This window comes from Elaeis guineensis, chromosome 4 (assembly GCF_000442705.2).
Source record: "Elaeis guineensis isolate ETL-2024a chromosome 4, EG11, whole genome shotgun sequence".
Taxonomy (NCBI): domain Eukaryota; kingdom Viridiplantae; phylum Streptophyta; class Magnoliopsida; order Arecales; family Arecaceae; genus Elaeis; species Elaeis guineensis.
Window position 1 is genome coordinate 29122556 of NC_025996.2, and position 25921 is coordinate 29148476.

At 42.7% G+C, this 25921-nt stretch overlaps 1 protein-coding gene across 2 annotated transcripts in view; it reads left to right on the forward strand.

Moving 5' to 3' along the window:
• Positions 1–13374, forward strand: part of LOC105043147 (myosin-6) — a 42850-nt gene extending 29476 nt beyond the window's left edge. For both annotated transcript variants that reach the window (XM_019850083.3, XM_010920565.4), the window contains exons 30-39: positions 5221–5367; positions 5500–5679; positions 9651–9776; positions 9862–9932; positions 10011–10110; positions 10211–10267; positions 11892–11948; positions 12062–12142; positions 12374–12456; positions 13003–13374. In XM_019850083.3, coding sequence (XP_019705642.1) covers positions 5221–5367; positions 5500–5679; positions 9651–9776; positions 9862–9932; positions 10011–10110; positions 10211–10267; positions 11892–11948; positions 12062–12142; positions 12374–12456; positions 13003–13117 — 1017 coding nt within the window. In that variant the 3' untranslated portion in view covers positions 13118–13374. The remainder of the gene's footprint in view (positions 1–5220; positions 5368–5499; positions 5680–9650; positions 9777–9861; positions 9933–10010; positions 10111–10210; positions 10268–11891; positions 11949–12061; positions 12143–12373; positions 12457–13002) is intronic.
• The last annotated feature ends 12547 nt before the right edge of the window (positions 13375–25921 follow it).

The window sequence follows — 25921 nt, forward strand, 5'->3', positions numbered from 1 at the left end:
AAGCTGTCGGCCCAATAATGCATCATCTAATCAATCTGCCTAATAGTCTTTTACAATTTTTCCATCTGCAAAATCGACTTGACTCGTCATAGTGAGTCGGCACAACACAAATCTATAGACCTATAGACCTGCACAATTGAGTCGATTCATCAGCAAACAAGCCAACCTAGTCTAGACTTCAACAACGACTCGCCAAGTACTTGAGTCGATCTAAAGAAGAATCAACATCTGCCATACCAGTCACAGTGTTTCATATAAACAGTACCTAGTGTTTTGGATCTTCTTGTCCATATGCCTGAGCGGATGCTTGTGATCCAACAGGCACCCGTGACCCAACAGGGCAGATGTTGGTCAAGATTTGAACTTGGATGAAATAGGAGCTGATTTGAAGATTTGAATGGGCAGATGTTGGTCAAGATTGATCAAATAGAAGGAGCTGATTTGAAGATTTGAGCTGGAGCTGATTTGAATTTGATCGAAAATTTGCCATGAAAAAGTGAGGAGGCGCATGTAGGCACCTACATCCCTGATGCAGGCGCGTACATCCATGGTTTCAATGTAAGCACTTGCATTTATTGGTTCGTTCCATCGTTTTTATATTTATTGGACCCAGGGCACCGAGTTCTGAATATCGACTTCATCTTCTTTTCCTTTTCCTTTCGTTGCTATCAAAATCCCTACCTTCCATCTCCACTCACACCTTAAATCTCAAACTAAAAGCTTTCTTTCCATCTTCGGCCAACCTATGGCTTCAAAGATGCATCTTCCCCAACACCAAAGAGCAACCAGAAGTGAAAGCAGAAGGGAAAGAGGAGCAAGCGAAGCACCAGCTTCATCTTCGAGATCACGTACCAGAAGTGAAAGCAGAAGGGGAAGAGCAAGTGAAGCACCACCTTCATCACCTCCTTCGAGATCACCTCCTTCAAGAACTCCAGTAAGTGATAAAAATATTCTCTCAGATCGTATTGTTGATATGAATTTTTTAGATTCAAAGAGATTCAAGATTGCAAACTTGATTAGAGCTATGGGGTGGGAATTCATCTGCACAGCTGAAGCCCCAATGTTTATGAAGTTAGAGAATTTTATAAGAATATTTCATTTGAAGAAGATACCGTATCATCTTCAGTGAAAGAAAAAGAAATTTATTTTGATGATGAAATACTAGGATAAATTTTAAAACTTCCAACCGTAGATGACCTACGGAGCAGTAAAGGAGATAGAAGTGTAAGAATAGAAACTGTTCTTAGGGTAGAGGATCATGGTCAATTCCGCAAAATTTATGGACGACACTTAAATATTGAAATGAGACTCCTCCATATCATTGTTTGCTGGATTATATAACCTAAAGCATGAGGATTTGATATTGTAACAAAGAGAGATTTAGCAATTATGTATCATATAGTTCAATGCATCCCACTCAATCTTTCAAGAATGATCATCAAAGCTATGCAATAAGTGGTGGGTAGAGCACAGACATCCCTACCTTATGTCATGATTTTAACCCATATATTTAAACATTATGGAGTAAGGATTCAGGGTGAACAATTAACAAAATTAGGCAGAGGTAGCAAAATCAATGAAGCAGTCCTCCACAGAATGCATTGGTTTAAAACTGATGATGGTGAGTGGACCAGAAAGGATGGAAGTAGAGAACATGAGGAAGCTGAGGAAGAAAGACCTCAATTTAATAGAAGTGAAACAGGACCTTCCAGATATAGATCTACGGAACTTGTTGATCAAGTGAGGATGATTCCGGATATGGTCAGTGCAATCACACGAGAGGTTGTATCTATTCTTCAGTTCTCATCTTTAGGAGAGAGTACTGCACGTATGGATCCTAACGGCGTACATAGTTCTTCGTTCAAACAAAAATTGGATAATCTTATTTCAGCAATGCAGGACATAAGACAGGATATTTGTAATTTGTTCTGTCGTATAGAGGAATTAGAAAGATGTTCGCCTCATACAGCTATGCAACATCAGCTAGGCGAGGTTATCTGCACTCTTAGAGTGCTCCAGACTGTGATCCAGAGAGAATCAAGTGGGATAGAAAGACAATATTTTTTCTACTGGATTGGCTACAGTTTTGCAGAAGATTACCCGGATCGGCCAACAGATGAATATTCTTGTTTCAAATCTCTCAAATCAATCCAGTCAGCCTCCTTCCAGTCAGCTTTCTTCCAGTCAGCCTCCTAGTTAGTCTCTTCCTAGTCAGCCATCCTCCTCTAGACCATCTTCATCTACCCGTCGCTATCGTCCTGCTGTCCAGTCTGATCCTAAGGATCAGACTATCGGATTTTATGTGTTGTGTTGTGATGTAGTATTTTGATTTTATATGTTGTGTTGTGATAATGTAGCATTGTATTTTCTATATTAGAGTGGTTTATATATTGGTTTATATATTGAATTGTTGTGTATGTATCAAAGGATGAAAGAATAATGGTTTAAGTTCACTTGTACAACCCTGAACACTATGATTTGCTGTTAGATTTTATGTATCTATTATGAAGTTCAGACAACTAATGTTGTATGGAGCCAGTGACAACGTGCCAAATCAAGTCTGTGCCAAAAATAATGTTCTTAGTGCCATATGTAATATAATATATGATATTATTTTACTGTTTTATGTGATGAGTGGTGTGATGTAGTATTTTTTGATTTTATATGTTGTGTATTGTGATGATGGTTTTATGTGTTGTGTGGTGTGATGATGTAGTATTTTTTGATTTTATATATTGTGTTGTGATGATATATTACTGTATTTTTGTTGAATGTAGTACTGTATTTTTTTGAATCTAGTACTATATTTTCTTGAATGTAACGGTTTTTGTTTTAAGCTATAAATATGGATCAGTTCTTGAATGTAGCAGTTTTTGTTTTATCAAACAGAGTAGTTCTTGATTTGGTTTACATAACATTTGATTTGCTCTGTTAGATTTTGTGCATGATTATATTTACTTTGTGCCGTGCTAAAGTAATATTTACTCCGTGCCAATGCAGGTCTGTGCCAAATCAGTATTATATCAATTTGTTATTATATGATATTATTTTACTGGTTATACATTATAATAATATAATAGATATCATATTATAATATTATATTAATATTTTATATTATTATATTATTATATTATTATAATATATTAAAAATGTTGGACAATCCTAAACGATCAATAATTAATTTTTTTTGCAACTAGCATTGTAACGTGTGCTTTCGGATAAAAAGTTTGTAACGTTAATTTCAAAATAATAGTTGATTACAAAATTATTTTAGTAAAAAAAATATACAAATATCACAACTATCGAGAGGTATATATATCAAGATACTGGGGTCTTCTGCGCGTTCGTCTCTCATAAACGCGTGTCATCTCTGGCCACTGATGTGATGGCTCAGGTGTGATATCGATCGGTGGGGAGGAAGGTGGAGGCTCACTCACTCTGTGATAGAGATGCGTCGTCTACGGGGTGGTCGAAGTCCGAGAAGCTAGGATATGAGGTGTGCTGGGCATACGAAGAGGTACTCGGATCATCCGTCGATGCCACAGTCTGAAGTTGTCTATCCTCTGAGACAACTCGTATAGTATCAACAAGGCCGTCCATAATATCGGCAAGTACTCGATCCTTGCATCCAACAGTGACCGAATGGAATCCGCTCCTTGCTGTATGATATAGTGACGTGATCCTCTGAAACTGTAAAAAAATATATAAAAAATAAATATTATTCATAAGTATATTAATAACAACATAACAAAATGAGATAAAAGTAAAATGTATTTATCACAATGTCCATAAAGCCACCCGAAGCATGGAACCTCATCTCGAGACGCTCACTCATCAATGGCGAGATGAATCGCCTAGTGATGCTCTGTACCACTACAGATATGGATCATAATAATCTATCATGGGAAGCATGGGTGGTCCAGCCACAATCAAATCCTCCCGTCGCTCCCATGCATCAATATAATCCCGATGCTCTCGAACCCAATCATGATGATGTCGCCCTCATCGATCGAAACGGTGGAGAGCGTCTCGAGTGTCACATGCTGGGGGGACGCTCTGATGCATCCCAAACTATCGCATCATGCGCTCCGGACAATAAATCTCCACGATGTCGAAACAAATGAGAGGTGCGCGCGTCCTCCATACATGCTGATCTGATCAGCATATCTTGGACAATGCGGCCAATATCTTTGATGCGTAAGGTACCCACAATATCTGATCATCGCGCTGCTGATCTAACTGATCCCTATAATATATAACTGTGTGCGGCACCGGATTGCTAGCACCAGTCAGTCGAGTCCTCCATCTGTCCAAAATAAAGCCACTATATTATTATATGAAAATATGCAGTCATTTATCATGTAAAATCAGTGCTACTGATTACATACCTGCATCCTAGTGGATCAGTCTGATCATGCTGTATGTCACCAAATGGACCCTCAGCCAGCTTGGGAGTGGATCATTTAGGGCCACACTCCAGCATCATGCCAGGCCACTCCCTACCCTCTAGGCTGGTCAATTGACCATGCCTATGTTTAAGTTAGACCGGACAATGGGCTGGGCCTCACTAGAAGTCTTTATAAACCTAAGAGCTCCCACTCTCTAGCCTATGAAAAAAATGTATTGTGAGCAACAACGATCAGGACAAGGCATATGGGTATGCAGAATAAATCTTGAATGGTGAGACTATTATGATGGTGTTTGGGAGACGTTAGGTCAGCCTGAATTATTACATGGTTAAGTGTACCTAGCAGTATCAATCAGCCATTCATTCATTATAAAGCAGATTAATGTGTCACTGCGAGTTGCCTTATTAATGTTTAGAAACCAACCCTAGCACATGTAAACACCAATTACTTGTGGACTCTTCAAACTCAAGGTTAATGCCTCATGTATGGAAGTGTTTTGTAACGCACATCCATGGAAGAAAGCATGATAGGAAAGTTTACTAATATAGAATATTTTTAGTGTAATTCCAATAGAATCATGCTGCTTAGACACAACCTCCCCTATACTTATTGTTACTTAAAACCTCAGATCTGCATTTCTCTTCACTATCACCAAATTTTCTTGTTTGGTATCTGTTTCTGTCTTCAAAGGTGTCATGTAAATACTGTAACATGACTGGGGCAATGTGGATCCATTGTATTCCTCATCTCATTTTGTTTCCTGTAGTGTACTTTGCCATTGCAATTATTCTGATAAAAATCCATGTTGCAGAGTAATGAGAGAAATGACCATTTAGCCTACTGGCTATCAAATACATCTACTTTGTTACACCTACTTCAAAGGAGTCTGAAAGCAGCTGGTGCTATTCCACGTCGGAAACCATCCCCTCCAACATCATTGTTTGGAAGGATGACACAAGTATGCAGTTACATTAAATTTTCTTTGTCTTCCTTTGTGATGGACACATAGTTACTACAGTCAGGCTTTATCTTGGATGCAAATTGGATGAACTCCATTCTTTTACATCATTTAATATGGCATTCTCTGTAGGGATTCCGGTCCTCTGCAAACCTTCCTGTTGATGGACCAGACATTGTACGCGAAGTTGAGGCCAAGTACCCTGCCCTGCTTTTCAAGCAGCAGCTCACAGCTTATGTGGAGAAGATATATGGAATTATTCGTGATAATGTGAAGAAAGAGTTGACTTCTGTGCTTTCTTTATGTATCCAGGTAAGATGACTGCAGGAATTCTATTTTGAATATTCAGGAGCAATTTATCTGGGGTTGATGTTGTGAGATGCATTTACATTCATAATTTTAGCCTACAGCTCAATCTTTGATTATTAGCTGAACCTAGTACAAGGTTTGCCATTTCGATACCGGACCCCATACTGGTACCATCCCGTAACTGTGTTGGTACATTCGGTATGGGGCCAGTTCTGTGTATCGACACTTGGAACGTCCTCCATACTATATACTAGTTCGGTATCGGTATGGTATGATCAATATGCACCGGTATGGCAAACCATGACTTAGTGATTCTTTGGGATTCTCTTTCTTTCTTTCTTCATTCCTTTCTTTCTAAATAAGTATTATAAATATTTGATCAAGTGGAGGTAATTATATTACAATGATAAAGATAAACCAATAAACAGTGAGGCTCAAATGACATATATAAAGGTAATTGTTACTAAAGATCCTCCAATTCTTGACACCCTTGCAAGTTTGCCTGCTAATTGTTTTGTGACTTGAAAAAAGCAAGAGAAAATAACGCTACATTTATATGTTTTCTCCTAATTTCCATTAGTAGCACAATGAACACCTTGCTGTTATCATCTTGTCTTGGAGTGCCACTTAGAATTCCTGCTTGACATACAAAATTGATTCTCACATGGTTTATAACATGCTTGATTTGCAGGAGTGGGAGGTGGGAATGGGCATCACTTTGAATTCCAACCCATTCCCTTGTTTGGTAACTTGTCTAGACATAGGAATGCTGATTGCAATGGGAACCGAATTCCGATAAGAAGGGGGTAAAACCACACTTTTAGGGGGAGAGGGGAATATATTATAAAAATGTTAATATTTGTAGATCATATTGTACTTTTTGTTGATAATGTATTCATATTGCTTGATAATTTTTAAATGTATATTAATGTAATTGATGTCTTATTTATTATTATGTTGTTATAGTAATACACTATTATACCTATGATTATTGTAATATCATAATTATATTATCATATATTATAGTTATCTAGTTAATTTAATATTATAATAATGCTATTAATCAAAGTTTGCATGCTCGGTACTAAGTACCGTATTGGTATGTTACTGACTCGATATGGTACATTACACATCTCATCAAAATATTTTTCGGACCATTTTTCTCACCTTTTATCTTGGTATGCCTCAGTATGTAGCACGCCTCTCTACAGGACAGTATAGATCCTGCACCAACCCAAAAATGAGTTTCATACTAGTTCTGACCTGGTACAATACAGTATGCTCCATATCGGGCAGTTTGGGACGCAATCCATGCTATTAATAATATAATATTATATTGGATCGGTACTCCTTTGTAATACTAATATTATTAATGATATTATTAATAATATTAACAATAAAATACTCTGAATCAGACTAATACAATATTTTTGTATTAATATTTGTAGTATTAGCATTATAACAATATTAAGTCATATTGTTATATCAGATATTTTGATCTTATTTTAATAATATTAATATTGCAGTAATATTAGCATGGACATCTTACTGTGGTATGATGATATGATAATATTATTATATTAGTATACAATAAAATATAATACAAAGTTTGCTTTATTCCCTCGAGATTGCTTAGACTTATCCAAACACAGAATTGGAATTAATCATCATGATGATTCCTAGTAATTGATATCCTATGAATGGGAAAACTCTTATTGATCTTTATTCTTTACAACCAGACATTGCCTTAAGGGTTTGCATTATCTATTCCAATGTCAGTAGGTGTACGAGATCAAGCATCAGATGTACAAGTAGACTTCAAGTTTTCTGTCTGCTTGAGATTTAGTTATACCATGCATACCATGCTACAGGTATCTCTCAACACTCCAAAATTGTTGGTGCCCCTCTGAAATAGAACATGTTCAAAACTCAATATCAGAATCATGCTGGTCTGACGGTACTTTTCAATCAAGCTCAAGATTCGTAATTTTGGTCAGGTCAAGCCAAAACTGTACTTGTTTTTGGGTTCCAGTCAAGTCAGTCAGCTTAGCCGGAAACTTATTGATTTCGGCCAGCTCTTTTCAGTTTCAGTCAAAAACCTTTGAATATTTGCTATTCTGAAAACTTTGGCACCTCACGTGCGGAGGTTAGAGAGGTTCTTATTATAAAACTGGAATGATTGAACCTAAGAAAATTCTTAAATTAACATTAACAAAATACGAAGCACCATCTACACAATAACAAGTATATTTTAAATAAATAAATATAATTTTCTGTAACAATATGAAATCAGTTAAGTGGACACACAATCTAAAAAAAATAAGATGGAATGAGGTTTGCAAGTTCTACTCAAAATTGAAAATTGAAAGCTTCATAAGTGGTAAAAATTTAATAACTAGGCCCTTTATATGTTCACCATGCAATTATCACTAGACTTTATGAATTTTGCTTATATCACATATTTGATCCTAATATTAGAATAAAACTATGAAGGCTATACAACAAAAGAATCCTTTTAATGCAAAATACTTAAAAGCAGTGAGTGATAACTTATTTTAACTTTTTCTAAAAATTTTTCTTCTATTATTCCAGTTTTAATTTTGAATGTTTTCTTTATTTATTTTACTGGAACTTCATAACCTACAACAAAATTGCCAAAATTGGAACTCGACAAGCCTGACCAAAGCAAAACCATGACCAAATATTCAGACTTTGGTCCAATAGTGATCCCACACTACATTATGGAAGATATACTTTCTTGGAGGAACATTAATCAACAACATAATCTCTTATCATATATTGTTCCATCTATAGTCTCTTGTCAAACAATGGTCCATGCCTGTGCTATCAACAAACATGTTCCTCACTGGAGGCGCTTGATATCTTGCCACCCCATTTCTAAAAACTTAAGAGAAATATATATCACTTTAAGAAATGAGACCAACTTGCCCTACAATTCTACATCGTGTGCGGATGTAGTTTGTCCTTAGATCAATAGATATGGAGTTAGAGTATATTACAAACCTGAAGCCCCCCATGAGGATTTCCTCAGCCAGCACCCACCAAGAACACTATCTCACCTATGGAATTCAACTGATTGACAAAGTATTATTACTACGAAGTCACATATAGCCATTAGAAAAAACTTTTGAATCTTTCTTTTAATGGTATTCCGTATTCATATATTTTATCTTTCATCCTTGACACTGTTAGCATATAGCAAATGATCCTGCGGATCCTTGTCATAAAAATATGCTGATAAATTTGCTATGTACTTTGTTTATTTGCGTAAAATCCTCATTAAGATTAGTAAGGGTGCATTTGAATGTACCTTCAAAGCATGACATTTTATGACTTTAGAAATCACAATTGATTATTTTAGAAGTCTGTGCATTTGATTGTGTGGTAGAAATTCATAAAACCCTGTAAATCGTGGAATTCAGAACTTCTATTTTTATGGAACTTTCCAAGTTCATGTTTTTCTCATTCATGTGATCCTACCATATTAACCATTTTAGATCTTTATGGTCCTACCATATTGACCATTTTAGATCTTTAACATTTTCACAACCAAATACCTTCCAAAATTCTTGACTCTGTGAATTTAATTACTTTGAGAAAAAGATAAAATCATGATTTGAAAATCTAAAACATCCAAATGCAACCTAAGAAAATTATGTCATGGCTGAGTTTATAATTACTTTCATTTGGTTGTGAATAGAATTTTGAAAAAGTTCTGAAAGTGTCTGTCCTTTTAGCTATTCTTACGTCTCTTTTGTATTTAGACACCATTAGGGGATTGTTGTTCTGTGTTTACTTGGCATGGTAGTCTGCTGACTACTTGCACTAGACTTCATTCTTTTCTCCTTTTGACTTGCAACTAGCTATACATGCTTGCCTATTTGAATCTTATCAGAATTATGAGCCTTTAATACTGATATCTGTATTGCTGATTATTTATTTACGAACTAAAGGCACCAAGAACAGCAAGAGCAAGTATGCTGAGAGGGCGTTCATTTGGGAATTCAACTCAAACTAGCCACTGGCAGAGCATCATTGACAACCTTAATAACCTTCTCAAGACACTACAAGAAAACTATGTAAACATTATCTCCTCAGATTGGGGCAATATGTATATACATTATTTATAAGCAGTTGGCTGATTGTTGTTAATATGACTTTTAGGTGCCTACAGTTCTGATACAGAAACTCTTTACTCAGATATTCTCATTCATCAATGTTCAACTCTTCAACAGGTGACCATATGTTTTACTTTGTTCACCCTTCTAATTTGTGGATAATTTGATGACATATTCTCTTCTCTGGTACTTTAGTCTTCTCCTGCGCCGTGAATGTTGCTCCTTTAGCAATGGGGAATATGTGAAATCTGGTTTGGCTGAATTGGAGCTGTGGTGTGCACAGGCAAAACCAGAGGTGAGAAACTTAATAGAGTTTTGACATATATGGAACTGTATGTGGTCTAGACCATGTCTGGAATTTTTTTGGTATCATATTATAACATCTCACATTACAGTATGCTGGGACATCCTGGGATGAACTTAAACACATAAGACAAGCCGTGGGTTTCTTGGTAAGCAATCCTACCCCTTCCACATTAGAATTTACCATATGTCTGGGTTGACTTCCTCATATTGAGCTGATTGGTACTTGACTTGGAACTTTTATGAGACGCATCTGCAAGATATCCATAGCTATGAGCTTATTAATGATAAAGTATAAACCGGAAGATAATGCCCATGCCAATTCTCTTTTTCAATTCATAGAATCAATTTTGCAGCTTTATAACATCCTGACCTGTTCATTTTGATCTTGCTATATGATATCTGACTGATTTGCTCTGTGAAGTTCTGCAAGTGCTATATAAGTCCATAACAGGGACTTTCTTTTCTCATTCATGGTGTAATTATGAAATAAGTAATGTTCTTTAGTAACACTTGTCTATCATAATTTTTAGTTATGGTACTTATGCAATTACAAATTTAAAAATTCCATTGATGGCTCCACTCAAAAAAGGGAAAAAAATGAAATAAGAAAGAGATCCATTGATGGGAATATGGATCAAAGGTGGATCAATAATCACGCTGAGAATATTTATGTGCAATCAATTAATTCCATGGGATAGATTATCCCAACTACATTGCTTAAAAAAAAATTGGTGGGTCAAACAATTTAGTTCTTTTATGATTTATGAGCTGTTGGTTAGTTGGGTGTGGAACTGGGATGGATTAGGAAGTCGCTCAAGAATTGTAAGGTCATATGTAATATTACCTGACACATTTGCCTCTTCCTGTCTCACCAACTAATGTTAGCTTCAATCTACCATGCTTCCCAATAGCAACGGTGGATTGAAATAGGGGCCAGTCTACATACGCATGAAGGAGTGGTTATCAATTTTGAATCTATTATGACTAAAATAGTGATGATTATTTGCATTTTGGTAGTTTTCTTTTTAAAAGAAAAAGAATTAAGTAGATGATGATCTCTGAGTCTGAGTAGCACAAAATCTTTTTTATTGATTAGCCACCTGAGAATTTTATGCAAAATAATATACATATATTTGTCGGTCATTCTTTGTGAATTTCCCTTCTTATTGGTCTATCGTTTGAATCCTTCTTGAAACATCCGGGCATTGAAACCAAAGCTCCTCTTCATTTTCACTCAGAAGCTTTGACAAAGAAAATAATAATTCAACGTCCATATTGATAGAACCACTAACATACGTTATGATGCATTATATCTTGACTTTCAGCTGTGGCAGTAGTCTTATGGCTCTAAATCATGGTGACTTAAATTACATTATGTCAGATATTATGTTCATATGTCAATCATATATTTATTAATGTCTGCATCAATCTGGGATATAGAGTCTATTCATGATAAGGTGAACTTCCTGGTTAATTCCTGTGATGGTATATTCTGATATACAAGTCGCGAACCATACACACTGAAGATTATCTGAATATTGACAGGCAGGGTGTCATATAATATTTATATCTAGGTTGCAGATTTTCTGAATATGTAAAGTCTTCTACAGAACTGTCTTGTAGGTTATATGGCTTGAGTACAATTTTAACAATCTGTTTCAATTATATTTAGTATTGATCAATTTTGACAAGCATCAAGATTGTTTGGTTAACAATGTATGCACTCATTGTTTGTGTCATGATTGTTTTATCTTCTATGGCAATATACAGGTGATATTTCAGAAGTATAGGATTTCATATGATGAAATTGTCAATGACCTCTGCCCGGTGAGCTCTCCCTCTCTCTCTCTCTCTCTCTCTCACACACACACACACACATGCATACATGCACATGTTGTTTTGCACAATATATGTCTACTAATTCTCTGTTCTTTCTACAGGTCTTGAGCGTCCAACAGCTCTATAGAATTTGCACCCAGTATTGGGATGACAAATATAACACTCAAAGTGTATCTTCAAGCGTAAGTGCAAATTCTGCTTCTGGTATAAATACAAGAACCTTTTATCTAGGGCACGCTACACAACATTGCTTAGTGGTTTTTCATGCTTGTTCATCTGTGTTTTTAGTTTGCTTACACCCTTTAGCGAGCAGCATGTGAGCATCTATTTTAAGTGTACAGTATTATCTATATTTGTTGAACAGCTCATTTATTCCAATATTACCTTTATGAACTCATTATGTCTCCCTACAGGTCCTTTCAAGCATGAGGATATTAATGACAGAGGACTCCAATAATGCTGTTAGCAGTGCCTTTTTGCTGGATGACAATTCCAGGTGGAAAGAATTAAATTAAATTATTCCTTTAATTATGGAAACCGTCTGTTAAAATAGTTCGTAGTTAACTCCAAGATATGCTGTGCTGATATTGGGATCTGTACCAGTTGCCCGTACAGTATGGTATCATGCTGTTCTGTTCTGGGCCTGTGCTGGCACAGCCAAAGCCGGCAAGAGGGGGGGAGAGGGAGAAGGAAAGAGAGGAAGAGAGAGGGAGGAAGGGGGAGAGGAGAGGGAGAGATGGCTTTCGAGCACCCTCTCTTCTGATTGCACAAAAACAGGGGCTGGCTTAAAGAAATTTCAATAAAAATAAGGGGGCAGAGCTCTGTTTCATTTCAAAACAGGGGCTCCGCTGCTGTTTTCATGTGGCTTTAGTAGAGGGGGCTCAAAAGCCCCTCTCTCTCAGCCCCTCTCTCTCTCTCTCTTCTCTATTTTGCCACATATCTTGAATCGAGGAGTGGAATTGTGCTGGTCCACCCTGAATCAGACAGTTTGGTGCAATACAACATTCCATGGTTTACTCTTTTGTGCTTGTTTCTGGTGCAGCATTCCCTTCTCAGTTGATGACGTATCAAGTTCTCTACAAGATAAGATATTTTCAGATATAAAACCACCAGAAGAGCTTCTCAAGAACCCAGCCTTCCAATTTTTACAGGCATGAGGATACAGAATTCAACCATTCATTTGGTCTATTTCATTTCTTGATCTTCATTTCCAAAGTAGATGTTTGTGCTTCTGCGTTTTTTGTTGTAAATCCACCCCATTTCCAATTTTTTTTTTCCCTCTTACACTCTCCTTGTTGGGCTGTGTAATTATTCTTTTTTGCTACTAGGTGTTCATTATTCCTTATGAATTAATTGGCCAACTGGGTTGCGATGAGTTTTCTCCCATAGTGCATTATCAAAACCTTTTTCATTACATTTGGTCTTTTACCAGCAGGTGACGTTCTTTATACGCAAGTGGAAGCATTTATAAAATGTTGGGAGGGGATGATTCCATATCCTCCTCTTTAATTGTATAAAGCTTTGATTTAGTGTAAAGCATCAGGATTATCAAAACCTTTTCTCTATGTTCACATGGTGGTTCTGTTTGCCTTCGCAGCCAATCTGGAATCTGCTTCAATGATGCAACTTTTTTTTTTTTTTTTAAATAAATTAATAGTCAAGGTAGTGGAATTATAAAAATTGTCATTACCTTGCAAGGTGCATGGTGATTGATCTTTTGATTGAATCAAGTATTCTCGGACACGTGGAGATACGTGAACTATAAGTATCAACCAGATGTTCACAAGGAAAAGAAAAGAAAAGAAAAGAAAAAAACAATCAAAAATTTGTATTTGTTCCCCGTATTTGTTGCACTAATTTAGTTCCGATCCTGGCTTATTCCATTGATGAATACTTGCCACCTATTGATATAGTAGTGTCAAATTTACTAAAGGTCTTCATGCATTCCACATTCACACCCTTCAATTTTTGGCACCATACATGTTTTGTTTGCTATGTAATTCCGGTAATTCACAAAAAAATTTGGGTCCCTGCTTCTATATGCAGCATCGCTACAGCCGTTTATCGTAAAATTTTACTTGAACGCCTGCATAAAGCTGGAAAAGAACTTCACACCTGTCTTTTTTCATTCCATCTCCCAGGCTTTGGTGACGAGTTGGGAGTATCGATCAAAAAATGAATGCTAAGTTTTCTGACTAGCAGCCAAAGCACGTCAATAGCAAAAACCCTATGTGTTTGCTTTTGATGGATGGTGCCTGTATCGTCCATCAGAACTTAGCCCTAATGGGCTGAAGCACTCATAGATCTAGCTCATTGAGGTCATTGTCAGGAGGCAAATTACGATTGTATTGGGGATTGTCTTGTGGTCGGCTAATTCACTATAGTGATTAGAGAATCAATACAAGCTCAACAACTTGTTCCGTGGTTACCACTGATACCGCAATGCAGGTTAAGAATATTATGTGATAGACTCTATATTTTGTTTCCTAATCCTTTTATGTCTTCTTCGAAATCATGTTCTGTGTATTATGTTACACTGTTACCTTGGTTTTGGTACAACCCAAAAAGAATTGTTGATGCACATTGTACAGGCCATAAGAAAAAAAATTCTACAAGTAAAATTCTAGTGGAAAGGCAGTTATAACAAAAAAAAAAATCTGCCAAGACATTTTTTCTATATAATTTTGGTCTTTCAAAACAAAGTTAGCTGACAAGGAAAGTTTTGAACATTTATTACAGCATATACATTGATGCTAGAAAAATTCTCTACAATCAAAATATGGATTACAAACTTTAAAATGAATCAAGCAGACTGATGAATCCTCTCTCTCTCTCTCTCACGCGCAAGCACACATTAGGAAGGAGGCAAGCTGAAAGTGGGGGAAAGATTCTTTCTTTTACCTAATGACTTCAATTGAGATCGTAGGCAACGCTAAAAGATTAATAAATTCAACAAACCTGGATTGGTGCTCCATAAAACATTGGCTCATTGTCTTCGATTGCGATCACTTGGTATGCCACACCCTTACAGGATGGTGCAATGGAGCTTGAAAAAGCCCGCTAATTCAGAAAACAAGTATGTCAATTGGATATTGTACAGATAAGTTAGGGCCTCGAAAGTTTGATACGTAATCCAGTTTGGGTGATCTTACTTTTGGACTCTACCCAGTCCTTATAGTGGTTAAACTGGTATACATCTGACCACTAGGAGACCTAGTCCCTCGCCATCAAGATCCTCGTCAAGTCTGTGGTTGGAAGCTTTCACCGACCACAAAGACATTAACCTCAGCCTTTTTCCTCTACCGTTGACGTTCTGCAGCTTCTCCGCACATCACACAACCAATTGCATCAGACCTCAGTCGCTTATTGTGGGTGGTATCTTTGGTTTGCTCGCAATTCTCGCATTCATCATCAACAGACTCTCGATGCCAATGCAGTCATTGCTAATGCTCTCTGGCTGGCCAATGAATTCAACACTGCCTTCCTCCTTGACATGCCTTGGGACATCCGCAGCTCTAGCAGCTCCCTTGTTCATCCACCTATTTTGGTGTCTTGGATGCCCCCACCCCACGGATGGTTGAAGGTGAATTTTGATGGATCGGTCCGGGAGGGAAGATCATGTGATGGTTACATCATTCGTGACCATCTTGGCAGATTTCTATATGCTGGGGCTCGGACCTTTTTTTTATCCTCTGTTCTTCTTATAGAACTTCGGGCGGCGTTGGAGGCAGTTAAGGTTGCCAAGAGAATGTTTACGAGGCCATGCATCATTTTTGAGGGGGATTCGTCGACAGTCGTTCAATGGCTTGATCCGCAGCTCACTTATTTATCAGACTGTCCCTTGGTGCGCAAGATCCTCCATTTTACTGTAGATTTTGCTCGTTTCTTCATTCGACGTACTTTCAGAAAGGGAAACTACGCTGTGGATTTGTTGGCTGGCATTGGTGGTTCTTTCTTGCTTTTCTGGTTAGATGCAATTCCGCGGCGATTCTTGCGGCCGATGCTCAAGGATTGCTGCATCCCCGGCCCCTGTGACTCTGTTTCTCGTTGTTTTAGCCTGTTTCTTTTTCTGCTTTGTGATCCTCTTGCTACGTTGTCATGGGTTTGTTCCTTTTTTTCAAACCTTTTACCAAAAAGAAGACATTAACAGCCTTAACAAGTACATCATCAGGGAAACCAAGGTGAGCTGGCCTATTGGGCGAAGTAGGCTCGATCGATTGGGCCATCTGATTTTTATTTTGAAAAAGTCTTCATGCATCACATTCGGTACAATAAAATTAATATGGTGCCCACTGTTTGATCACATTGGAGCATACAGCGCACTCAATGATGGGATAAATATTTAATACCGCTTAGCTTTTTCTTACTTCAGTTTTCAGTGATGAAAATATCTTTTTCTTCGTAGAACAAAAAAAAAATAATTTATTACTTCCTGATGCCTTATATGATTTTTTATGAATATATATGACATTTTGAACCATATATATAATTTTCTATATATTTATGACGTCCTGAACAATATATATGACTTCTTGATGCTTGTATGACTTTCTGTAAATATATATGACATCCTAATACCTTATATGACTTCTTATAAATAAATATGATATCCTGAACAATATATATGACTTCTTGTGAATATATATGACATCTTGAACAGTATATATGACTTACTAATACCTTATATAAATTTCTATAGATATATAATATTCTAAATAATATATACAACGTCTTGAACAATATGTATGATTTTTTGATGCCTTATATAACTTTTATTGGTTAAGGTATTAGAAAATTATATATATTATTCAGGATATCATATATATTCACAGAAAATCATATATATTATTCAAGATATTCTATATATTCATGAAAATTCATATAATACATTAAGAAGCCATATATATCGTTCCGAATGTCATATATATTTACAGAAAATCATATATTATTCAGGATGTCCTATATTCACAAAAAGTCATATAAGATATTAAGAAGTCATATATATTATTCATAATATCATATATATTCACAAAAAATCATACAAAGCATTAGAAAGTTATATATATTGTTTAAGATATCATAAAGACATATGAAGTCAATATATCGTTCAGAACATCGTATATATTCATACAAAATTATATAAGACATTAGAAAGTAATAATATTATTTTTTTTATTTTATGAAGAGAATGATATTTTTATCACTAAAAATTAGAGAAAAAAACTAAATGATATTAAATACCTATTCCATTTAAATGCACTACATTTCTTAATATTATTGGGTGATGTGTATTTTTTTTTTTTTGGCTCGGCGGCCCAACATGAGTTCAACGTACGTGATGTGCTTGTGTGGCGAGAAAAGAGGACTCGGACCAGGAGTCCACCTTCCCCAAGTTTGACGCACAACGGCCTCGTGGTGCCAAATTTCCATCTGCATCTCTCATTTTTGGCCATAAAAAGAGCCCTTCTCTCCTCTCTTCCTTAGTATCTCATGGTGTTCCACCGTCTAGCCTCGATTAGAGCCGTGATCCTAAGTTTGTTGTTTTCCGTCTAAGGCTGTTGGGTTTTTCGTTGATCCAGCTTTGATTTCTCGCTGGAGACGAAGGCATTGGACCACCATCATTAAGTCTTCCTTTTTCCTCACCTTCCCCACTCTTGAGATTACTGTTGTTGCTCAAATTATCATCGATTTTTTTTTTTTTTTTGAAACAGGGGTGCCCTGTTTCAGCTCTTTTCCTTGCTTACCGCCGCCGCCGCCAATGTTGCCCACCATCGGAACTTATATATTGATGTATTAAGAGGGCACATTAGAGCTTAGCTGCTAGTTTGAGGCCTAATCCAAACACGGTCACCACAATCTCCAGTTTATCTTTTGTTTTTGTTCTTCTTTCTTTCCTTCCAACCGATAATCACCGCAGTTGCTGCTGGGCATTACCATGGGCCACCACCCATCCGACCATGGCCATCGTTGAGCAACCTTCTTCTTTCCTTGGATGTGTGGAAGAGAGAGACTCCATGCCTCTCTTATCTCCTTATTCTCTCTCTCTCCTCCTTTCTCTCTCTTCTTTCTTTCTCTCTCCACTCTCTCTACATGTTACATGGTTATTGATCCAGTGAAGGGATCTCGATTTTTGTTTTATGAATCTCTAGTTGACCTCCAATGGAAGATCTTGGATTGATATTGACACAGCCCACTGTATTTATCTCCATCTTGACTTCTGTAGAATATTCATCATTGACAATGCTTATCGTATCATACTGGAACTTACTGGATTCTTACTTTATGGCCAACTAGTCGAGTCCATCTGTAATCCATTCGATTACCAAGCATCGTTATTTGGATAGCTGTGACCTTCTTTCATAATTTTTCCACCACAAACATATTCATTTAATGATTTTTCTTAGTTATGCGATTCGGCTATATATAGATAGAATCAACTGAATGATAAGATGCTGAGCAAGAGATTTATGGTCTGATTTCTAAAGCAATATAATTTTTTAAATTTTTATTTATTAAATTAGTCATATATTAAATAAAGTCTAAAAATTTGAGATTAAAAATAATTTAGATATTAGAGTTTTGAAAATAAGAATCTAGTAATAATTTATTTATTTCTCGTACGAATATTTGATTAAGGATGAATTTTGTTGGGGGATACCCGCCGACCGACCGACCGACTGGCGTCCCGACCAACTGCCCGACCGATTGACGGTCGGACCGACCGACCGACTGGCCGACCGACCGACGCCGGGGGCGCCCGACTGACGGACGCCACTACCGGCCATTCAATGGTCCATCGCCGACTAGGGATATGTCAGGCGTATCTTTCCCGACCGACTGAACCCAGAGGTCTGACGGCCGACTCATATGAAACTCGTCGACCGACGGAGGAACCCGACGCCACTCTGCTGGCCGCCGACCTAGGATCGGCCGACTCCTCCAATCGCCGTACAGCCGCCAGACCTTGTCAGCTCTGACAGCAACATGTGGCACGGCCATTTTGGGGCATTGTCCTGCCAGGGGCATTGTCAACCCTGATGATTTGACAGCCCCCACGGCGATGTGACATCTTCACGGCGACCCTGAAGTCTACAGTGAGTTGACAGTTCCTCACTTGTCCGCGCCATTAATGACGGCGCCATACCGTGCTCCACTATATATACCGGGGAAGGCAACAGTGCAGGGGGATCCGCTCCCCCACTTCTCGACTCCTAAATCACAGGCTCGCTCCTCTCTCTCTCTCTCTCTCTCTCTCAGAGCTCTCTGTCTACATTTCACTATTGCCCAGTCACCTCTCTGACTTGACCGTCGGAGGGTCCCCGCCGGAGCCGCCTCCGGTTAGTGTGGACTTCTCGTTTTTGCAGGTGCACGTCCCCCGACGATCGGACGACGAGGCGATTGGCCGCAACAGATTGGCGCGCCAGGTAGGGGGGGCAGTATGACAAAGACAAAAGCTCAACGATCGAGAGTCACTGGGTCGGCCAGGCCTCTTCCCGCCGGGAAGAGGCCTCCCCGCCCCCACCAGCGGCGGAGCCTAGCTCCCCGTGCCCTGCAGTGACCACGGAGGCGCAGATTGCGGCCATCATACGACAGATGACCGTACTGACCGACGCAGTCAAAAGCCTCCAGCAGCAACCGGCGGCCCGACCTATGCCTTCCAGGAGCAGCCGCCGGCGACCGCGCCGATCCCTGTCGCCTCCGTGCGAGCGCCCCCAACAGCGCTCCCACGGGAAAAGGAGGGACGACCACGGCGCGACGACCGACGGTCCCAGCGGCCCTCTCCCTCCCCGTTGGAACGGGCAAGGAAGGAGAAACGGCCGCGCACACCGTCGGCCTCCCTCTCAGAATCCTCCGGAGACTCCACTCCCGGGGTCTCCCAGCATCGACGGACGGACGACTACGAGCGACGGTTCGAGGAAATCGACCGCCGACTCGCCCAACTGCAGACGGACGGCCAGAAGTCTTCCAACGACGTCGACTTCCAGACCGCCCAACCTCTCTCCCGACTGGTCCTTGACGAGCCGATTCCCAGTCGGTTCAAGATGCCGCACGTGGAGCCATACGACGGCTCCACCGACCCAGTCGATCACCTCGAGAGCTACAAAGCTCTCATGACGATTCAGGGGGCAACCGACGCTCTTTTTTGCATCGGCTTCCCCGCCACGCTCCGCAAAGCTGCCAGGGCCTGGTACTCCGATCTCCGATCGGAAAGTATCCATTCCTTCGGGCAGCTCGAGCACTCGTTCGTGGCCCATTTCAGCACCAGCCGAAAGCCACCGCGAACGTCGGACAGCCTTTTCTCCCTCAAGCAGGGGGAAAACGAGACGCTCCGACACTTCGTGGCGCGATTCAACACGGCCACGCTCGAGGTCCGGGACCTCAACGAAGACATGGCTGTCTCAGCCATGAAGCGGGGCTTGAGGGCATCCCGATTCACTTATTCTCTGGACAAGACCCTCCCCCGGACTTATGCCGAGCTACTGGAGCGCGCATACAAGTATATGCGCGCGGACGAAGGAGCGTCCGACCGACGCTTGGCCGAGCCCAGAGGCCCGAAAGAGAAGCGGAGGAAAGGTCGGGAGCCCGCCGAACCCAGCCGGCCCCCGACCGATAGTCGGGTCTCACCACCCCGACGAATCCAAAAGCCACCTCGGCAGCAGACTCCGAGGCCGGTGCGTCCCAGGTACGACTCCTACACTCCTCTCTCCGCTCCCCGTGCGCAGATCTTGATGGAGATCGAGGGAGAGGATACCTGCGACGGCCTCCGCCTCTGAAGGCAAAGGGCCTCGACCATCGGAAGTACTGCCGGTTCCATCGAAGCCACGGCCACGACACCGAGCGGTGCATCCAGTTGAAGGATGAGATTGAAAATCTCATCCGTCGGGGGTACCTCGGCAAATTTCGGAAGGGTCTGCCGACCCAACCGATTGCCGATCGACGCCCCCAGCCGACTGAAGAGGCGGCGACCAACCAGCCGACGGCCGGAGTCATCAACATGATCTCCAAGCGGCTGGGCCCGGGGACGTCTGCAGGAGGGGAGCCGACGAAAAGGCCACGCCCGGACGACGTAATCACCTTTACAGAAGATGACGTTCAGGGCATCCAGACTCCCCACGACGACGCTGTTGTTGTGTCGGCGACAATAGCCAATTATGATGTAAAACGAATTTTTGTTGATAATGGAAGTTCGACAAATGTTTTGTTTTACTCGACCTTCTCCCGAATGCGACTGTCAACTGACCGACTTAGGAGGGTCCCTGTGCCCCTGATCGGCTTTGCCGGAGACACTGTCACGACAGAGGGAGAAATCACCCTGCCCGTGACGGTCGGCACCGAACCACGGCAAAGCACGGCCTCCCTCACTTTTGCGGTCGTCCAAGTTCCTTCGGCCTACAACGCCATACTTGGACGACCCGGACTGAATGCCCTCAAGGCGATCGTCTCGACGTACCATCTCCTTGTTCGATTCCCGATCAAAAACGGAGTCGGGGAGATGCGCGGAGATCAACAGCTCGCCCGACGATGCTTCCAAATCTCCGCTCAAAGCAACGAGTCGAAGGATCCTCTGACAATCGACAAGCTGGACCAAAGGGAGGAGGAAGAACAGGGTTCGCCGACCGAGCAGCTCGAGGCGATCCCGATAGGAGAAAATCCCGACAGGAAAGTTTGGGTCCGGTCTCGATTGCCCGACACCGAACGACGCCGACTGACGGAGCTGCTGACGGCCAACGCCGACATATTTGCTTGGTCGGCAGCAGATATGTCGGGCATCCCTCCAGAAACAATAACTCACCGACTCAACATCGATCCGACGATGAAGCCGGTGAGGCAGAAGAAAAGGTCCTTCGCCCTAGAGAGGCAGAGGGCCATCGACGAAGAAGTGGACAAGCTACTCGAAGCGGGCTTCATTCGGGAATCCACGTATCCCGATTGGCTCGCCAACGTCGTCATGGTAAAGAAAGCCAACGGGAAGTGGAGGATCTGCATCGACTATACCGACCTCAACAGAGCCTGCCCAAAAGATAGCTTCCCACTTCCGAAGATCGACCAGCTGGTGGATGCGACGTCCGGATTTCGACTGCTCAGCTTCATGGACGCCTTCGCCGGGTACAACCAGATCCGGATGGCGCCTGAAGACGAGGAGCACACCGCGTTCGTGACTCCCAAGGGCCTCTACTGTTATCGGATGATGCCCTTCGGACTGAAGAACGCCGGCGCCACCTACTAGCGACTCGTCAATAAGGTCTTCAAAGACTAGATCGGGCGCAACATGGAAGTGTACGTGGACGACATGCTGGTGAAAAGCGCGCAGATCCCGGACCACGTTCAGGATCTCGAGGAGATCTTTCGCACCCTTCGACGACACCGAATGAAGCTCAACCCGACCAAATGTGCTTTCGGGGTGACCTCAGGGAAGTTCCTCAGATTCCTCGTTTCTCAGAGAGGGATCGAGGCCAACCCTGAGAAAATAAAGGCAATCCTCGACATGCGTCATCCGAACACCAAAAAGGAGGTCCAACAGCTGAACGGAAGAATCGTCGCTCTTAGCCGATTCATTTCTCGGTCGGCTGAAAGGTGCCTCCCATTCTTCAAGATTCTGCGTCAAGCGAACGGTTTCTCTTGGTCGGATGAGTGCGAACAGGCCTTCGAAGACCTGAAAAGGTACTTGGCTTCCCCGCCGCTGCTCGTAAAGCCGCAGGTCGGGGAGACCTTGTATCTCTACTTGGCTACATCTTCCGAGGTGATCAGTTCAGTGCTCATCCGGGAAAACGAGTGCCGAACTCATCAGCCCATCTACTACACCAGCAAAGTGCTCCACGGGGCCGAAGCAAGGTACTCGGAGACGGAAAAGATGATTTTCGCCCTGACCGTCTCCGCGCAACGACTTCGACCGTACTTCCAGGCCCACGCCATAGTGGTACTCACCAACCAGCCCCTGAGGGCGATACTGCGCTGACCCGACACATCTGGACGACTCGCAAAGTGGGCGATGAAGCTTAGCGAGTTCGACATTCAGTACCGACCAAGGCCTGCCCTGAAGGCCCAGGTCTTGGCCGACTTCATCGCCGAATGCCCGACGACCGACCGAAGGTCGGGAGCTGAAGACCCGGGACGAGATGCGGTCTCTGAGCCAGACCCGATCTCCACCTGGGTACTCCACATCGACGGAGCCTCGAACGCTCAGGGAAGCAGGGCCGGGCTCCTGCTCACGAATTCGGATGGGGTGGTCATCGAGTACGCCCTCCGGTTCGACTTCAAGGCCTCCAACAATCAAGCTGAATACGAGGCACTCCTCGCTGGCTTGAGGATGGCGAAGGAGCTGGGCATCGACAGCCTCCGGGCATTCTCCGACTCTCAGCTGATCGTGGGGCAGGTCAAGGACGAATTCGAGGCGCGAGATCCGACCATGATCAAGTACCTTCAGAAAGTGAGGGACCTCGTGGCACGCCTCGAGTATTTCGAGATCTCCCACATCCCCAGGTCGGAGAACGCCCGTGCCGACGCACTCTCCAGATTGGCAACGTCGGCCTACGACTCGTTGGGTCGGACGTTCGTCGAAAACCTCCAGCAGCTGAGCATCGATCGGGTCGAAGAAGTGCAGCAGCTAACGTCCGAACCAAGTTGGATGGACCCGATCGTCCAGTACCTAACCGACGGGATCAGTCCTGAAGATCCCGCGGAGGCCAAGCGACTCCGATGGTCGGCCTCGCAATATGTGATCATGGACGGCCGACTCTACAAAAGGTCGTTTTCCCTCCCCTTGCTCAGATGCTTGGGGCCGACCGACGCCGACTACGCTCTCCGAGAGATTCACGAAGGAATTTGCGGGAACCACTTGGGGGGCAAGTCCCTAGCCTTCAAGGTCCTGCGACAAGGCTACTATTGGCCGACCATGAAGAAGGATGCGGCAGAGTTGGTCCGGAGGTGCGAGCTATGCCAAAAGTATGCCAATATTCAGCACCAACCGGCCAGCCAAATCGCTCCCGTTGTCGCTCCGTGGCCCTTCGCCCAGTGGAGAGTCGACATTCTCGGCCCATTCCCACCAGCGTCGGGCCAGAGGAAGTTCATCGTTGTCGCCATCGACTACTTCACGAAGTGGGTCGAGGCTGAGCCCTTGGCGCAGATCACCGAGCGGAAGATGGAGGACTTCATCCAAAAGTCCATCATCTTCAGGTTCGGATTGCCGCACACCATCATCACCGACAATGGACGGTAATTCGACAACCAAGACTTCAAAGACTTCTGCGCCAGGTTCCACATCCGGCACCGATTGACTTCAGTCGGGCACCCTCAGTCCAACGGCGAGGTTGAAGTGACCAACCGGACCTTGCTCCATGGACTCAAGACCCGACTGAATGAAGCCAAAGGTCTTTGGGTCGACGAGCTGGGCTCCGTTCTGTGGGCTTACCGAACGACCCCCCGCATCCCGACCGGGGAGTCGCCGTTCAGTTTGGCCTACGGGACGGAAGCTATGATCCCGCTCGAGATTGGCCTTCCATCTTCAAGAGTCGAGCAATACCAAGAGCCGGACAACTCCGAGGGTCGGAGGGCCGACCTGGACCTCCTCCCCGAGCTACGAGACGAGGCTCAAATCCGAATGGCTTCATACCGACAGAGGGTCGCCCGGTATTACAACGCCAAGGTCAGACCAAAGCTCTTCAGGCCTGGCGACCTGGTCTTGAGGAAGGCAGAAGTGTCGAAGCCCTTGGACCAAGGGAAGCTGGCTCCCAACTGGGAAGACCCTACAAGGTTGCAGACACCTTCGGGCCAAGAGCCTATCGACTCGAGACCCTTGAGGGGAAGCCCATTCCCCGGACTTGGAACGCCGACAACTTGAAGCTGTATTACCAGTGAATTTCGTAATTCAATAGTCGGAATACAAGTTCGGTTTGAAATCTCGGAGTCTTAAATTTTCGGCTAATGATCGACGCTCAGCCCCAACGTATCAACGTGGACCTAGCATCCACCTAAAACCGATGACCTCATCATCGGCGACACATCGGACCCTCACAAGGGCCGACGGACTCTTGTCAACGGGAGTTGCACTCCTTCGACTTTCTGCAACACATCCGTCCTTGACAAAGGCCGATGCACCTGTTGCAACGGGAGTCCATACTCCTTCTACAGTCGAATTTTCGGGCCGAACCATCGGCCGACAGGCCGATCGGGCCCCGACCAAAGAAAGGCTAAAAGCCCACGCGACTGTCGTCGCGACTTCCGACCAGGCTACGGCGGTCGAGGGATATTCGGCTTACCACCGTCTATCGCACAGCGCGACCTTAGTCGCATCCACGACTTGCCGACCGACCTACGGCCGGCTGAACGACATTCGGCTTGCTACCGTATGTCGGAAGACACAGAACCCGACGCAAGGGTATGGGGACCCGACTTACTGTCGTTCCCCCGACACTGCGTCGGACAATGACCGACTAAACACATCTATGGAAGCCCGACTACCGAACCTTTACCAGGTCCGGTCGGCTCCCGACTCAACAAACGTGCCCGACTGACGACTTCGATTATTGGAAGCCGACCTAAAGTCGGAACGCACCCTGCTTTCGAGGCTGCACTAGTTGCTGAAGTCCTACCGACTTACGTGAGTTAGTGACTTGCCTAAGTTAGCGACTCACGTTCGACATTGCAGACATACTCGACATTACAAACAAAGGGAGAAGGTAAAAGAAGATTTCATTCAAGACTTAAAGAAATTCTATCCATAGATAAAAGAAGGTTTACAAGAAAAAGGCCGAAACCCGATTACAAGTCAAAGCAAAAATGACTAGTCGTCGGAGTCTACATCCTCCACGGGACGACGATGGGAGTTGGTCGGCGGATCTGCTCCGACTTCAGCCGTCAGGGCCGACTGATCTTCGGCAACCGGCTCTGCGACGTCTTCGGCTTCCGCCCTGGTGGAGAGACCTTCCAACGCTGGTCCGGCCGTCTCCTCCGCAGCTGGGGCC